Source organism: Alosa pseudoharengus, unplaced genomic scaffold, assembly GCF_046254945.1.
Source record: "Alosa pseudoharengus isolate Yale_2024_CS ecotype anadromous, Long Island Sound unplaced genomic scaffold, YU_APseudo_1.1 YU_APseudo_1.1_scf_15, whole genome shotgun sequence".
NCBI lineage: Eukaryota > Metazoa > Chordata > Actinopteri > Clupeiformes > Clupeidae > Alosa > Alosa pseudoharengus.
This window is the reverse complement of record NW_027468620.1, coordinates 3,546,308-3,564,219: the sequence shown is the minus strand read 5'-3', so window position 1 is coordinate 3,564,219 and position 17,912 is coordinate 3,546,308. Positions and strand designations below refer to the sequence as shown.

The following is a 17,912-nucleotide window of genomic DNA, read 5'->3' as shown; positions in this document are numbered from 1 at the left end:
ATGACAGCAGGCTAAGTAAAATAGCGAAGTTTCAAAGCTAAAGTTTATCAGAATCTTGGGATACGTCAAGCGGGAGAGAACTAGAACTAACGACTGGCCTTTCAGTCGTTAGTTCAGTGGTAATATCAGAGCCCGTCTACGGAGAGCCTTGCCACTCCGTATTAAGTCCCATTGTACCGAATTTTGGATGCAGTTCCACCAGAGTTCCACTGGGGGCGATCGCCATGAGTGCAGAATGAATGGGATTCAATGGAGCTAGACAGCTAAATTTGTCTCTTTCACCTGATTGTCGTTGACAAATCTCAGATTTGATTGTAGTTTGTATAACTTCAACATGGGTTATAGGTCAAAAGTTGAATGAACGAGTACTTATGTCCTTTTGATTTCTTACAGGTTGGGTCGTTGTTGCACATAACACGCTAGCATTGTGCTAATGAATGATGTCATTGACACATTTGAAAGGCTTTTTAGAACAATTAAGTGACTTTAAAAAAATATAATACTCAACCAAGTGTATTTTCTTTGCCTCCCCTTTCGAATGCAATACTCAAATTACTTGAAAAAAAATTATATCCCAAGAAAAGTGGATTTTGAGGGGTACAGCTCCATACCCTGTCAAACAAACGTGGATTCAACGCCCCTCAACGCCCCTTTGCTATTAGACCTCCATGCATTCTGCACTCGTGGACGAGCGCCCTCATGTGGAGCCACAGAAGGAACTGCAACCAGTTCAGAAACCGGAGGTTTTCCGAGAGTGTCAGTTCTCCCCTTATTAGACATTCTCTGGTAATATCATGTTTTGGTCCCGATGGCCTTCCATAGACAGTACAGTAAGGCACTTCCTCATAAATTCTATGTCGGGTGACGTGGCTGAAAGCAGGGAAGTATTTGCCGTGTTTGCAGCACATTGAGATTGGTCAGACATGGTCATGTGATGGGGTTTTGCCAATCAAAGTGGTAATTTACGACAATGACGTATGAAGACGTGTCGTTAGTGCTGTCAGGGACAGAAGCAGGAAGAGGGAAGTTGGGATAGCGGGATAGCAAGGAAGGCTAACGTCCCAAACCTTTTGGAAAACTTGAGGTTAATTGTAATGATGGGATCTTCAAGATGGAAAATTACAGTAATGGTTATACTGTCTGCCTGTTGCATGTTGTTTCCAGCAAAGGCAGACGAACATGAGCACACGGTAAGACCTCAGCTAACATTAGCCATAATATGCTCCACCGTAATGTTGCTGCTAGATGAAAATTATCGGCTTTTCATTAAGGCTAAACACAATGGACGGCGGTGTTTTGTCTCAAACACAATAATTGGTTGTCGAGCTATTTGTCTATCTGGTTTGATAGTAATTCTGTTTATTGAACTCACTCTACTGGTCTAGGAGGTGGACACAATATAATACCACAAACCCCACTTGTTCACCGTGGTAGCCAGCGTTATCCTGCGTATTCCCTGATGCTATAGCTAATGAGATGCTGACTAACGTCAACGCTCAATGCGTGGATTAGCAGCTACAGGTTCAAGGAAGCTATCATTGAATGGTAGCCTGTATGCTCGGGCATGACAACGGTAATAAGAAAGAGCAGGATATGGACTTTATGAAGATCGCTACAAATATAGAGTTCACTGGAAGGTTAAAGCTTTATGTGTTTGTCTCTTTGTCAATGCTAGCTAACCGTCAGCTAGCTGGCTACATCCGGTTCGGGCCCACACTGTGTAAATACTACGACTACCCAGTACCCAACGATATGACTATCATATTTTTTCATCCGGGAAGCTCGTGGCTAGCACTTACGGATATGTGACAAGTGTACTAATTGTTTCTACCTGTCGATGATTAGTTGGCTGTCATTAATTTAAAACGCTTATTTGAAACACTGAATCGGCGGTCAGACATCATTTGGCTAGCATGTTAAAAAAGGTAAACTCTTTTCATTTGGATGCATCAGTCATGCATGCATAACTCACTCTGTATGCTGGTTTATTTATAACAGATTTAGTTTGAAACATGTTAAAGTATCCAGAAATGCATAAAACATATAGCTTTATGTGTGCTTTATGTGAAAATACTCATCTGTAACGTTTACTCCATATGTAACTCTTCAGTGATTTTGAAGTAAGAGTTTTGGTCGTCAAAATCAAAAGTGTTCAGACTGGATGAAGCATTGATGAAAACGAACGTTTTGTGCATTATCTAGGCCCGGGTTCTCCAACCTTTTTTCGTCCGAGAGCTACTTTGACAAAATGGACATAGCCGAGAGCTTTTAATATTAGTAGTAGCATGCCATTTATTCACATAGCTGATGTCGACCCAAAACCGCTGAATAAGATTTGTATGCTTTTTTAAAGGTTCCTTTCAACTCATTTACCTTCTCTCTTTGTAGACTGAATTTGATTTCATAGGAATTTTTAACATGTTTCCCAAGTGACTAGATTATAAGATTTATCAACATCTTCCTCAAACCTTTTGGAGAGCTACTTAGAAACAGGTGGGACCCTACTGGTAGCTCGCGAGCTACCTGTTGGTGACTCCTGATCTAGGCCTACCTTATTTTTGGTGCTCCTTGTAAAATTGTTAACAATGAGTGAGAAGCACCTGAAACTACAGAGCCACTGAAAGGTCCCATTGCTCTTTAGTTCAAGGACCTTAAAGCAGGGGTCTCAAACTCAAATGAGCTGGGGGGCACTTCTGCCAATGTCATCTGATTGGATGGCCACATCAGTGTTAAAGAATAATACAAAAAAGAATGGCTATTTCCTAAAATGCAATGTTTTTTTCAAATACTGTATTTTCAAACACAAAACTACAAACAGAAAGTGCAAGTATTTGTATCTATTTGTAGACGCCTGTGCTAGCAACCTTGTAGTTTATAAATAAAATAATGATAAAATAAATATTAATACAAATTATAAAAACAAACAAAAAAGCATAAAAACAGGTAGGTGTGTGTGTGTGTTTCACACCAAATAAAAATATTTTCCTCTCATAACTTTTTTAAACCTGGCAATAGACGTCAGGGTTAAGAAAGCAACGCCATTGGATTTTTATATAAAAAATTCAAAAGGCCATGGCTTAAAAGTGGTCAGAGATGAAGTCCTACTGTAAATGTATAAACAAAAGTTTATGAAGGGGGTACATTTACCCATCTAATACCCAACATATTTGAGCAGGTTTACTTTCTTTTTTGTCATATTACCCACGATCGATCATAATCTCCAAAAGGATATTCTCCTTCAGAATCATAATAGGTGAATAACATAGCCTACCTAAGACTTCATCACACGTCAACATTTGGTGTAGGCCTATTTCTGCTTCAATTTGTGCAAAACTATGGCCTGCATCGCGTCATTACAAATCTTCGTGTTTCTCGTGTGTAAGTATTTCCTGAAAACTTTGTGCAGCGATTTTGGGTTTCAATCAAGCTCTGGATGTCTAGCAAATAGTGGAGGAGAGTAGCCTACAAATGAGATTTGTCACCGTACTTGGATCTATCGTCTATTTTAATCAGTATCGTTGTTTGTCGCAATTAAAAATACCCTCAAGAGCCAGATTACATTATTATTTTGACATCGCGGGCCGGAATTGGGCCGGACACGGGCCAGGAGTTTGAGACCCCTGCCGTAAAGCAACACCAAAAAGTTATTTTATACCTTAAAATAATGTTTCCAAAATTGTTTCAGTGGTTCATCAACTGGTAACAGGGTGAACGGCAATTCTGCATTCACTTCACGGCCCTCTATCGGCTATAACCGCACTATATAAGTTTGCCAGATCGGGTAGCGGATCTGTAGTTCGATGGAATGCGACATAAGAAACTACCAATTTGACTTGCATCTCATGTCGCAATACCTTTATAAGTCATGCAAAATATTCTACCTTGTCTGTGGACATCGTTATTTGCAAAGCCGGTGCTGGATAAACAAATAGCGTGCGTGCGAAAGGGGGAAAGTTCTTTGGTGTTGCTTTAAAAAGGTTCTGAATTATCCCACACTGTGTATAATAGTAATTTCATATCAAAATCAGTAATTCAAATCAGTAAATCAACCAGTTTAGGCAATTTTTTTCCACACTTGCAATAAAGCATGTTTTGTTGTTTCTGAGAAACTTGCAGAAAATTGCTTACTTGAGGTAGCTCTGTCAGTGCACTGTAAATTATTAGCTCAGTATTCACATGTAAAATTGAGAATATTGTGTAAATGTAGACATATTGAATCACATACTATACATAACAGTAACCAGTTCATTCTAAACAAGCAAACTGCATAGCATTTCTTTTTTTTTTTTTCCCCAAAATAAGAAACCTGCCATCATTGGTTAATGGTTGTTTGAAAGATACAGACTATCTTTAGCTAAGGTCAGACTTATAGCCTAATTTTCCATGAATGTACTCAGTAAAGAGATGCAAAGTCAATCTAAGCTTTAGGCCTGCAAAAAGGGGTCTGACAAGCTCAACGTAGATAGTTGACCAGCTAGTTTGACCAGTTTAAGGTATGCTTTGCATTAGTCTTTGAGGTTTAGCTGGCTGTAACAAACTACCAGTATGAACTAGTTTTCAGCTGTTTCCACAGTTAACTCCATTAACATGCTTACTGGAGTTACTGTCACTTTAAGATTGTCTTGGTAGTGTATAGGTCTAATTGAGTGCCTTTAAGACGTTTATGAGGGGAACCCTTAAACGGTTAAAAGGGTGCTGATGTGTGGATGCAATTCTACGTAGTTAAAATAAAGGTTCGTACATCTCCCTGGGACAAACACTTTTGAGTCAAACACTCTTCTATTTACATCAGGATTTTGCAAACATTCAGAAGACCTTAGCAGAGTTAACTTGAATGCAGCAGTTTTGAACAAATTTGCGCAGCATGGTCACAATGCTAAACGGATTCAATAGCCGTTTAGCCCGCCGTCTTCTATGCAATGCTTCTAATGCCTTCAACAATCGTTAATGTTTTGTTAAATGCACATGCAGAGGAGTGGCAGCGGGTTCGTTACGAAAGAGAGCGGGGTGGGGCAAGGAAAGGCTGTGTGCATAAAAAGTGCAGCTCAATTAAAGGATTTTCTTTTCTTTAATTTAAATAGTACAACATAGAACATTAATATGTGGTGGTCCGTTTTGATTTTGTGGCGCCCCGCCACAGATTAGTCAACGTATGGGAAACACTGGGTAGTGTACAACACACCCACACACACAGTGTACACCCATTCAAACACACATACACAGGAGCAATGGGCAGCCCTTAATCCTCACGCCTGGGGCGCATTTGGGGGTTAGGTGCCTTGCTCAAGGGCACCTCATCCATGGATGTGGATGTGGGAGAGTGCTGTTCAATCACTACCCCCACCTGACCACCTAGCGAGAGAGCAAAAGAGAGCACGTATGGTTTTCTGTTTTAACATAGCTCAGCTAAACGGGGTCATCCCTATGTTCCCCGGGTCCTATGTTCCCTGCTCGGGGTTAAGGTTATGCTTAGGGTTTTACAAAAGGGTCCTATGTTCCCCGGTCCCATACAAAGCGGAGAAAATAGGACCCGGGGAACATGGGTACGCTCCCAGCTAAACTATGCATGTGAATTGGGCACTGACTTTGTTCTTGGAGCATAAAATGATCCAACTAACGTGACAATCTGGACTGAAATAAAGGCAGGGAAGGTAACATTTCTCAGTATAAATGACCAAAATGTGTGCTAACAAAACACTATGCAAATCAGATTTATCTACTGAAACGGAAACTCCACGGAGTTTGCTAGGCTACTTATCCCCAACTAGCGCGAAGTACAGAGCTACACTAACACCAGCAACACACAGCAATAAGTAGGCTACACTCATGCGACATGCATAGTTTAACTAAGCTATTAGAAAAACAAAAAAACATACATGCGAGGGTATTAGCTGCATATATTCAACGCAGATACATGAATCTATCCTCTAGTTTTTCAAGTGCAAGACTGAAATAAGCATGGCGAGTAGGCTTCATGAAAGTGTAGCGGTTAGCTTACTATGATGGTAGGTGGTAGCGGGGAATTTTTACTAGTATATGGGTCCAGTATCAGCCCGATCCCTGATGCCAGTATCGGTATCAGGCCATCACTAAACAATTCAGACATTTTTTAATGATTGAACAAATAATGGAGGTATTAGGCCTACTGCACAGTGTTTAACCAATAGCCTAGTAAAGCAACAGTAGGCCTATGCTTGCCATATGGATGCCCTGACTAGAAATTCTACTTGTGACACCTGGGGCTCATCTCAAACCTTTATCTGCATACGGCCTCTCTCCTCGGTTCTCCAGTTCATGCCCCGGAAATCGTTGAAAGTTTGATGTCATCGAGGATGTCTTATTTATCTAATTGCAACCAGAGTAGGCCGAGGAGGGAGGTGGAAAGTCCGATACGCGAGGAAACAAAAGAGCTTTCTTTTCAGCCGGAATTGTGCGGTCATTGTTCCAAGCTGCCAAGATAAAAAGTTCCCTCCCACGTCTGTCAACTTTCGGTTTCAAACAAGTTCATAGGGATTTATTTGCGACAATAAACTAGTAGATAGACCAAGAAAATACCTTTATTTGTTGAAATTATCATGAACTACCATGTAAACTTGGTTAATTCCTGTTTTGTTCACACATTGTATAATAACAATGTGTTCACACATCAGGGTCAATAAGTGGGAAGAGTCCATATTCATATGACATTTTTAGGCTTTGGTGTAAGTTCATATTCTCTGCAATCTGTTTATTCTAGCCTGATCAAGGTGGGACATTATCTGTTTAAATAGGCCTCACTATGTAGCGTCTTTTTACCTTTGATAACCACCATTGCATAATCTACATTGTGGGCTATGCAAGCAAAACGTTACTTTTAGCCTTTGTAAACCATTTTCCTTGCTTGGTGTAAACACCTTTGTTAAAATGCAAAAAAAAAATAAAGACTGAAGGAGTATGTGTTTGGGAATTATCGCTAGCTCAAAAGACTTGTTTCATATGCTCACATTTATTTGTGTGCACTGTGCAGTCTTCGTGATCTTAATGTAACAGTTTACACTCACTGGCAGCACTGACAGGATCACCAAGGACCGTGTGAGCGATGTGACAGTGTTGGTCAACGAGTTAAAAGCAGCTAAACAGTTTTAGCAAACAGAACTGTCCCAGTCCAGTGTTTTTAAGGATGCATCATACTTCCACTGGCAAACCATGGCATTAGCTAAATGTTAGCGCTGTGGCTAACTAACATAGCTCCTCTCAGTATGATCAGAAAATGAATGGGATGACAGTCGAAAGAGAGAGTTACAGTCCTGTTATCAATATACTCGGTATAACCGCGACAACAATCAAATTAGCCTCCATCACTCAATGCTACAGTTATTTTACCTTTGGACGTAACATTAAGCTGGTGACCAGTGGCTCTAAGATTTAAGTTAGCCTACTGCAGTAAAAACCATGCATGTTGTCCGATAAACGTTCTCGGGTTTATTTAGGCTCCCAGAAGAAATGAGAATTACATTTTACGTGAATCATCCTACCATGAACACACGAATCACTTCAGAAAACTGACACGCAAGCTGCAATTCATTGCTGTTGTGTAGGCTAGGAAGTGGAACTAAGTCAAGCAGCTGTGTGTCTTGCAGCAAGAATATGCGCCATCTAGTGGACATATTCAGTTTTCCTTTATTTAATTGTAAAATATTTATCACTCGTTATAAATGTTGATACTGATAGTGAAAATCATATGTAGTGTAAGCGTACCCATTAAGCCCAGGCACCATTTAAGCACACTTGCAACTTTGAAGTCAATTTAAAAAAATAGGGGACTGTCTTATGCTATTCACTATTTTATCCAATCTAACAATTTCTTAGTTACATGTCAGTTTTTGTTGAGCACCAATCACATTTATCAATGTTGAGTTAGGCCAGCCTACATCAGTGCAGTCTCAAGGAGGCTCACATAAAGTTGCCTCATAACTTTGCTGTTTTGGGACCCCTCAGAAAGAATCTCTTTTCCACAATTTTTAGCCACGTTTTTCATGTGACGTATTTTAGGTTCTATAGTTTTGTTTACATCCACCTGGTAGGCAAGGGACAAGTTGAACCCATTGAACATCGTTGTCTGCAGCTGCCTCTCAGTAGGCTACATCTCTGTATTTCAGCAATGTCAACATTTCAGGCATCAATAAAGGTGATGATGAAACGTTATCCCATTGTTCAATATTAGATAGCCTGTCACAGGAACGTTATTTCGCTAAAATCGCCCTGATTTGGTGCATTGATCTGTATCGATAACGTTATGGGCAGTGTTGGGCAAGTTACTGAAAATTAGTAATTAGTTACAGTTACTAGTTACTTCTTTCAAAAGTAATTCAATTACGTTACCAATTATTGTATATCAAAAGTAATTAGTTACTAGAGAAAGTAACTTTTGAGTTACTTTTAAGTCTGCTTTTAAAATGTCAATATGAACAGTACTGAACAGTCACACACACAATAAACCTAATTTTTGGACCTATTTATTGTAGTTTCAACGGGCCTTCAAATCAATAGCCTTGTGCATGAGTTCTCAAACTTTTTCCGACCCCAAAACATTCTACAATGCATGAAGGCTTCCCTGACCTTGTTTTGCGCCACCCTCACCATCTAGGTGGTTTGATAGATATGTACAGTACACTGCCTACTGCTTGCCTTCTACTACTAGTAGTAGTAGTAGTATGCATGGTGGTGCACTGACACTGAATTCTGCAATATAGCAATAAGTTATTTTTATCATTATTATTGCAATCCTTCTGTAGGCTACATGGAATGAGTTCAATGGGATGTAATGTGAAACAATGTTAAATGGCCTATTTTCAAAGCAGTTATTGTCTGCTCACACACACATACAACCTTAGGTTATCCTCATCCTGCTTTGAACACAGTTGTATTATATAGCATTTTAAGCACCAGCAGTTTGGGAAAAGCCTGCGCTGCACAAGTGCTGACCTACCGAAATAAGTTCTAATGCATCTGAGAGTTTGGGACTGTCATGCACTATGCAGAAGGTTACTCTTCAGCTGATAAGGTGTTCCAGAGAGAAGTTGCATGTTCCGTCGCAGACAAATGAATCCATAACACCATGGACGTCAATTCCGATGTAAACATACTGTGCAAATAACTCAAGTCGCTTAGTACGTACGGTAGGCTATTTGGAGGTTTCTTTATCTGGTAAGTGAAATCTGCATTTTCCTCTCGAGTTAAATGTGTGCTTCCTTGTGTCAAGGCTATATATTGGCTACTGTAGCCTATTGGTGTTGTGGCGTGGCTATGTTGTAAGAATGAGGCTTTTGCGCAATAGGCGGAAAAGAGCGGAGATAAACAACAAATGCGCTTTTACTGTGGAGCTTACGAGATGGAAACGAAAGGGAAAAGGCTTTTAGGATGCCCATTTAAATTGTAGCCTAATGCACTATTGTGTGTTTTAGCATAAATCCGAAATAAGGAGGAATGTGAGGAGGCTATTAACTGTAAAGAATGCATCTGCAATCTAAACATGAAACACAATCGCTGGAAACACAGCTAAGGTCGGGAGACAAGCAGCAAATGTGCATCTTGTCTGCAGTCGTTCATTCAAGATCAACAGAGTAACGCAAGTAACGAACTCTTTGAAATTTCAGTAATTGTAATTGCGTTACTGGATTTACAAAAATACTTAGTTACATGCTCGTTACCACTAAAAGTAGTGGAATTACAGTAACGCTTAACTTTGTAACGCATTACTCCCAACACTGGTTATGGGAGAACCTGCATATGTAGCCTAATGGTAGCCTAACTTTTTTTCCTCTGTTCAAAACTCGGTTTACACGAAGACGATAGACTTTCTTAGAAGCTGTGACATTTGGCCAGAAAGGAACGTCTTCCCTCTGAAAGTTGACACAAAATCAAACAATATTTGATCATTCAACTTCAACTGAACAGCGACAGGTTTTGGTAGACATGTAGACTCAGCAGACGTTAAAACGGTAGCCTACAGTTATAGCCAGCGTCAGTCAGCATCATGTAACATTAATGGCGTTAAAGTCATGAATCCTGTAACATATTATAACATATAACAGCGATGGCTTATTCGAAGACTATCTGCATGAATATATAACCACCCAGAAAAACTCAGAATGTGAGTGATAAAGTGAATTAATTGTATGAGACTTTTTATTAGTTATCCATTGCTATATTAGGCTGTTATGCTAGCTCAGCCTTTAAATATGCTGTTATTTTGGTCATGTGGACTTGATTAAACAGGTAAAGATAATTCATAAACTGCTATTACATGACTGAAGCAGTAGCCTAGGTTCAACAGTGGTGTTTGAGGTTGATGTGTTAAGTTGTTGTGTGTGATCGCTAGGGTTGGAAACTTTCCATGGGAATTAACGGGAATATATGGGAGTTAACAGGAATAAACGGGAATTAATGGGAATAAACTGGGAATTTTTAATATGGCAAGTTAGTCTATAACAGGGAACTTAAATGTAGTGGACTAGGGCTGGGACAACGCGTCGACGTAATCGATAACGTCGACGCAAAAAATACGTTGACGCAAAATATGACTGTCGATTCGTCAAGCATAACATGTGCTGCTAAATATTTTTAAACTTACACCTTCAGTGTTTTCCATACGTTGACTAATCTGTGGCTGGGCACCACGAAATCAAAACCGGCCATCACATGTTGATGTTCTATGTTGTAGGCCTACTATTTAAATTAAAGATAAGATAAAATAATTTCATTGAGCCACTTTTTACTCACACAGCCTTTCCTCGCCCCGCCCGCTCTCTCTCGTAACGAGCCCGCTGCTCCTCCTCTGCATGTGCATTTAACAAAATATTCACGATTGTTAAAGTATTGTTGTTGCCACATAGAAGCACTGCATAGAACACAGTGGGCTATTGCTATCAAATCCGCTTAGCATCGTGACCATGCTGGGCAAATTTGTTAAAAACTGCTGCATTAAAGTTAAAGTAAACTCTGTTATTATCACAGCATAGTACATTGAGGAGACTAAACTAAGTTAAGTTACAGTATGCAATCAAGCAGTATCTCAAAGCTAACGTTAGAATACTGTTTGGATGTCAAGTTTAGCATGCTTACTTGCAGCTGCTTGTTTTCGTTATTCATGCAGGGCTCATTTTATTGACTCTGAATGTTTGCAAAATCCCGATGTAAATGGAAAACTACGTTATGAATTGCATCCACACATCAGCAGCCTTTTAACTGTGCATGTTAATGTTAATTGCAAGGATTCCCACACAAACGTCTTAAAATAACAGGCACTCAATTAGACATACACTACTGAACTTTATTGAATGCTACCTCTGACTAAAGGCCCATTCACACCAAGAACGATAACGATAACTATAACTATAACCATAACGATAAAAGCGTTCACACTGAACAACGACAAACAAAGTCTCTCCTTGTGTTAATAAATGTGACGGCTAAAATTCGATGGGTTCTGATTGGCTATTAGCATTTTATCGTTGTGAAAATCGCTCTGAAAGTGATCCCCAATGATATCGTTCTTCATGTCGTTATCGTTATAGTTTATGTGTGAACGTCGTCATTCATATTAACGAGAACGATATTTATTTATAGTTATCGTTATCGTTCTTGGTGTGAATGGGCCTTAAGAATGCATTACTTTGCACTTGTATAGTCTTTTATTTTGTAATCTTAAAAGCAATAAACATATATTGCAATGTTAAAGAACTCATGTTTTTTCATTCAGATATGTAAATAAACATGTAGAAGTTGCTATTAGTAAATTAATGGGGAGATAATCAAATCGAAATCGAATCGGACTGAAAAAATGAATCGTTAGATTAATCGATGCATCGAAAAAATAATTGCTAGATTAATCGTTTAAAAAATAATCGTTTATCCCAGCCCTATAGTGGACAAAACCCCATCTTGCAGTCTAATATTAGTTAAAACAACCTGATTTAATGCAATTTCAGTCGAATTTCTACCCTGCACATATGTCAATCACATGCACACAGCAATCGGCATAGGCTGCTAGACATAAAGGAAATCTATGGTTGGTTTATATGCATGGGGGAAAAATGTTCCAACCAATCAGATTTTGTTGTTGAGTGGTGTGGTGTATCTTGGACAGTTCAGTGTTGCTAGTTTAGCACACTAGTAAACCATAGGCAGAGAATGGGATTCCCGCTAGCATGCTAGCTAGCTTTGTATGCTAAGCTAAGCGAAGATACGAACATACAAATCATATTGCTTATTACAAAACAAACTGTTAATGTTTGTATATGAAACAGTTTGTATGAATTACCCAAAATTCCTAGTTAATTCCCGTAAATTCCCATTTATTCCCATAATTTCCTTTAATTCCATGAAAGTTTCCAATTTGGAATATTTCCAAAATTCCCCACCTTACTTCCCATGGTAAGTTTCCGGAAATTTACCGGATATTTTCCGCCCCTTTGCAACCCTAGTGATCGCTAAACAATTCATAGGATCAAATCAGTTTATTTTTACATACGGGAGTTAGCCTAACTGACCTGTAGGCTATAGCACATAATTCTGTTTTCATTTATTAGCATTTGTTGTGATTATATAATCAAATGACACTCATGATAACTTGAAATAGAAGGACAGGAGATAGTTGATTGATGTCCACTAGTGTTGTCACGATACCAAAATTATGACTTCGATACGATACCTGCCATAAATATCACGATGCTCGATACTGAAACGATACTACGGCGAAATCCTAAGATATCTGGAAAAGGACTCATACCTCCTCCAAGTGTATTGAGTCATTTATGTTGAATTCGGTGCACTTTTGTAGTGTGCAGGTCAATTCTGGGTTCTAAACTTCCTACATAATTATTATTTTTATAGTCAGTAAAATAGTAGGCCTACTTTGTGTGATTAAGTCCTTTATTTTTTGTTATAGTTCATTACATTGTGTTGTGTTTTGCCAATAAAGTAGCTTTAAATAGCCAAACTAGGCTAGATCAAGGTCAGTGTTGAAATTACTGCATGCAAATCACTGAATGCTATGCAGATGTACAGTAAAGGCTTCCGTAGGCCTTCCCGTGTTCATGGGATTTCTTTGACAGTTGCAAAGGGAAAAATGTGAGGATAGTCTTCTTTGCGCCCAGTGTACAAGTACGACGTTCCAACCACTCAGGTCTTCGTCAGGTAGGCCTACACCATTACCTGTTGCAATATGCCTGTGTGCATTCCTACATTAGCCTACGTCTATTTCTTTGATAACATGATTTGCTACCACGTAACAATAACCCGCTATTATTATTAGGACTCAACACGCTTTGGTGGTATTATATGCTGTGGGCTTTAATTAGCGCATTTCGGGTAGCCTATCCTACATCTGGGCAATACTTATTGAACAAATTGCAGTCTACATGCCATGACAAATATTACCAGTAGTACTGACCGAACATGAAATAGATTGTTTACAAGTTATGGTAATGTTATTCTGGCGTGAACATTGCGCTTTCATCACGTTAGCACCCTATGATTACAGCTCGTTATGTCTCGTCAAAATGATTACAGCTCGTTATGTCTCGTCAAAATTCATTGATAAAGAAAGGGTTCGCTTTATCCCAGAGAACCATACTCGTTTCACTTAGGCTAGACTAAAACAGAAGAGAAGAACTTGGCACTAACCATGTAGTCGTGTTTTCTATAGCATATTCGTTAACCTGTCGTTCTTTGAACAAAAATGTTGGCATATGTGTTTAGCCAAGTTCCATGCGTAGCCTACTGCTTTTAAATGACTTTGAAACATATTTCACAAACGGGCCTCTGTGTACCTGATGGCTTGCCTTCACTATTCGCGATGTATCCGAAATAGTTGCAGATTTCACTTCACCTTTTGTTTTATCCACAAGGCGGACGGTCGGCAAAGAACTACTGTATGTTGACGTTGGCTGCGCACTCACTCACTCAGAGCTGCCTGCTTGACACGCCCATTTGCCTAGATGCGTGCAAGTGAGAGCAGCAGTTCACGCAGACACAGAACGTTAATTTTAATAAAGTATCGATTCTAAAAACGTCGGAAATCGTATCGTTTTTTGCGTGAAGGCATCGTGATACCTTTTCAGTATCGATACACCGTGCAACACTAATGTCCACAAGCACGAATTTCACGAGACAAAATTATTCCGGTAAAAATATTCTTGCCATGTTTAAAATGCTGCACTTTTTCCCTTCATAGCCTATCTCTTGCAATTCATTTTTGGATGACTGTAGATAGTTGTATTTTAGCCTACATCTTCGTAGTCAGTAGCCTAGGCTACACCATTAGGCCATCTTGAGAATAAAAGACTTCACAGCTGCTAACGATCATCCTCCACAACCATGAGGATAGGTAGGCTAAACGGTCTATTTGTAACTCTGTGTAGCCTATGCAACCCGACTGTTGTAGGCTTGCCTACCACTCTGCAGTGCCTTGCCTATCATTCTTGCCTACCACTCTAGTTGTAAACAAACGGTGACGTAACATTAGAACGGAGGTGCAAAACCTTAATAGACCCTTTCAAGAGTTCCATTATCAGCATCATAGTTGGCCCCACAAGACTTCCTTTTTAACATTCCATATGCTATCTTAATGCAGAGGAAGTAGATTGGGAAGCATTTTTTTTGTTTTTATTGTTGAAAGGGTCTATAGGGCCCTATGATTTCCGCGATGCGGAGAACGTGGACAGAATCACGGAATCTACACATGAAAACGGAATTCTCTTATGAACACGGAATTGCACGGAATTTGCAGATATTCTGTTGACACATTAAATAAACAGGCATTTTTTCTAGTTGCTTCACTTTTATTTCAGTTAAAACAAAAAGCATATAAGAAGGTTTCTACCTAAACCGTGACTGAAAGATGTTAGTTAAACGCGTTCCGTAGCCTAGTAATTATATCTCGAATATTCATGTACGTTGAGTTTGTTGATTGGTGCGTGACAAAGAAAATAAGCGATCCCGACAACGGTGGCACTAAACTGCTTGATTGCTAGATAACGGGGCTAAACAATACCCCAATGACTACAATGAGTCTGAAAACAACTAGTTTGCAACACATAATTGACCTGACTTGCAAATACACATGTATAGCGACCATAGAAATCAAAAGGGCAACTTAAGAACAAAGCTAAATCCACTGCGGCCAAATCCCTCCAGCCAAGACAATGACAAAATCAGTAGATGCAAGACGTGAGTTTGTGGAAGATTGTTGACATGTGACACGAATGTCAGCAACCTCAAGCAGACGCGCAGACCCACCATTCAAAAGTGGCATCACCAAGCGCCTTACCATCATGTAGCCACCCTTCAGTGGAGATGTGTGCTAACGATGGTAGGCTAAATGCTCTAGAAAGCAACACATATCAAGAATCTACAAAAAAGCAGGCTACTTGTAAGTAGTGGGACATTTTGAGTTACAAAGTGCCCTTTTATTGAGATCTAAACTTGCAGAAGTTATGTAAGCCCTAGGCCCTAACTGTTGTTTTTGCATAGATATTTGTTGAATGTTTGGCTAAATTTTTGAGAATTTTGAATGATTGGCTTTGCTGAATAAACGAGAAAACGGAATTTGAAAATTTTTTAAATGGAATTTGGAAAATAATAAAACGGATTTCATAGGGCCCTACACTTACTTGATAAGTACATTCATATTATGTAAATTGAGAGATTAATTTGAATTTTGTGTGTTATCAAGTACTGGTAGTTTCTCTCTCTCTCTCTCTTTCTTTCTCTCTCACCTCAGCTCTCTGCTTTAAACTTGTGCAAAGTAGTGTGCCGCTATTACTCTTCTTGCTGACTATCAGATATGTTTCGATGGTGTAACCTGTCCTGGTAGGCTACCGACTGCAACTTAGAGAAATGAATAGACTGGGGTGATTTTGGCAGCACAATGTCTACAGACTAATTAAACTAAACCTAATTAGCCTACAGGCTAGTATAAACGTCTGTGGAGTGTGGCAACATGCATGGAAATAACTCACGCAACAGCAGCAGGTACGTTGCCAGATAATCTTGGTTAGGATCTAAATGTTATCTGTTCGAGTACATTAGGTGTTTTATGAAATATATGCTAATTAAGGTTATCTGGATAATTTGTTCAAACAACTGTTTATTTTTATCAGGCTTTGTCCCCTCCAAAGGGGTATTTTTGTATCCAATCAACTGTGGTGTGCATGTGCATTTGAGACGGAGACTGAGAAGGAGAGAGGAACAGAAGGGGGAAATCCCACTTTAGCCTACCGCACACACACCAGACCCGCGATTTTACCCGCAATCTGGGTTGATTTGAGTCTTTTCCTTCAAATTGTAATCAAAATGGGTGATTTTCATTTCTTTATTCAGTATGCAGATAAAGAAGAAGTGGTTTTGTGGATGAATACAGTGGGGCCGTATCATAACAGACAGGAGACGTACAAGTACTTCTCCCTTCCTTTCTGTGCGGGCAACAAAAAGACCATCAGTCACTACCATGAAACCCTTGGGGAGGCATTACAAGGCGTGGAGCTGGAGTTCAGTGGTCTAGACATCAAATTCAAAGGTATTTTTACATTTCTGTTCATTAATTGGATATAAACACTTCCTTCATTTGAAACACATGTCTTAAAGTGAATAAATTGCCTATAGAACAATCAACATTTCTTCTTCTGTAATTGCTTATAATATTATCTGTCAAAAGTTAATCCATTGAGCCTAGTGCCATATTTATCATATACTGGGTTTGAAATAATAAAAAACATGTCCTATATGGGATAGGAGCAAGGAACAAAGGGATACAATCCCATATCATCTTAAAGAGAGTTTCCAATCTTCAGGTAGAAATGTGTAACAGCAGGTCTGGACTTAAGCGCTGGAAGCTAGTTTTTAGCGATTTAACTTTGAATGTGGGCAGCTCAGTACAGGTAGCCAGTGGAGCTCGGTGAGCAGCAGGGTAACATATGCCCTTTTGGGTTGAAGCTCAGCTGAAGGTGATGTGCCTTCACCCATTCTGAGAGACATTTGCAAATCCATGCAGAGACCAAGGGGTCATCGGGTGGAAATGACAGAGCTGTGTGTCATCTGGACAGTGATATGAGAAGCCGTAAGAGCGGAAAATCTGATAATCATTTTTGTGCAACTTTAGTTTTTTATTAGTTTTAGAATTCCTAGGTTAGGCATTGTGGTTGCTATGATAATTAAAGTATGCTGGTTGCTAGAGTAATCATGTTGGTTGCTATGGCAGTTGCTAGGTTGACATTATGGTAATGGTTGTGGTGGTGTTCATAGCATTTATGGTTGTTTGTTTATTCTAAATAAAGTGGGTACTATAATAATACTGTGGTTGCTATAATAATTTTGTTGGTTGCTATGGCAGTTACTAGGTAGTAATTTAAGTGTTGCTATCCTAGTTGCTAGGGTAATCATTTTGGTTATTATAGCGGTTGCTAGGTTGACATTATGGTAGTGGTTGGTAAGGTGTTGCTAGGGTAATTAAGATGGTTGCTAGGGTTCTTTTACATAACATATATATATATATATATATATATAACATATCATATACATAACATAACATAAACTGCTCCACTTTTATTTCATGACCGCTTTGCATTTTAAACATGTAGCCTACCTTTTTTTGTCATCAGATGAAGTCATGCAGACAACATACTGTGAAATTGAGCTGGACAAAGCCAAACGGGATGCTTTTGTCTATGCCATTAAGAATCACTACTGGTATCAAATGTATATTGATGACCTTCCTATTTGGGGTGAGTAATTTTTTTTTCTTTGTTTTTTTTATGCCATGCCATCCCACATTTTAAGTAGAGTGAAGAGTAGCTTAATTGAATGGCTTTATATGGTCAAATTTGTGGTACTTACTGATCTGTTGTATCTGTTTGGTTTGCTTTATTACATGG

General features: G+C 39.2%; 1 protein-coding gene across 1 annotated transcript in view; it reads left to right on the top strand.

The window, feature by feature from the left end:
- Positions 1 to 993: 993 nt before the first annotated feature.
- tm9sf3 (transmembrane 9 superfamily member 3) overlaps positions 994 to 17,912 on the top strand; it is a 64,363-nt gene continuing 47,444 nt past the window's right edge. The window contains exons 1-3 of the mRNA XM_076285273.1: positions 994 to 1,190; positions 16,363 to 16,558; positions 17,640 to 17,762. Of these exons, the coding sequence (XP_076141388.1) occupies positions 1,095 to 1,190; positions 16,363 to 16,558; positions 17,640 to 17,762 (415 nt within the window). The 5' untranslated portion in view covers positions 994 to 1,094. The remainder of the gene's footprint in view (positions 1,191 to 16,362; positions 16,559 to 17,639; positions 17,763 to 17,912) is intronic.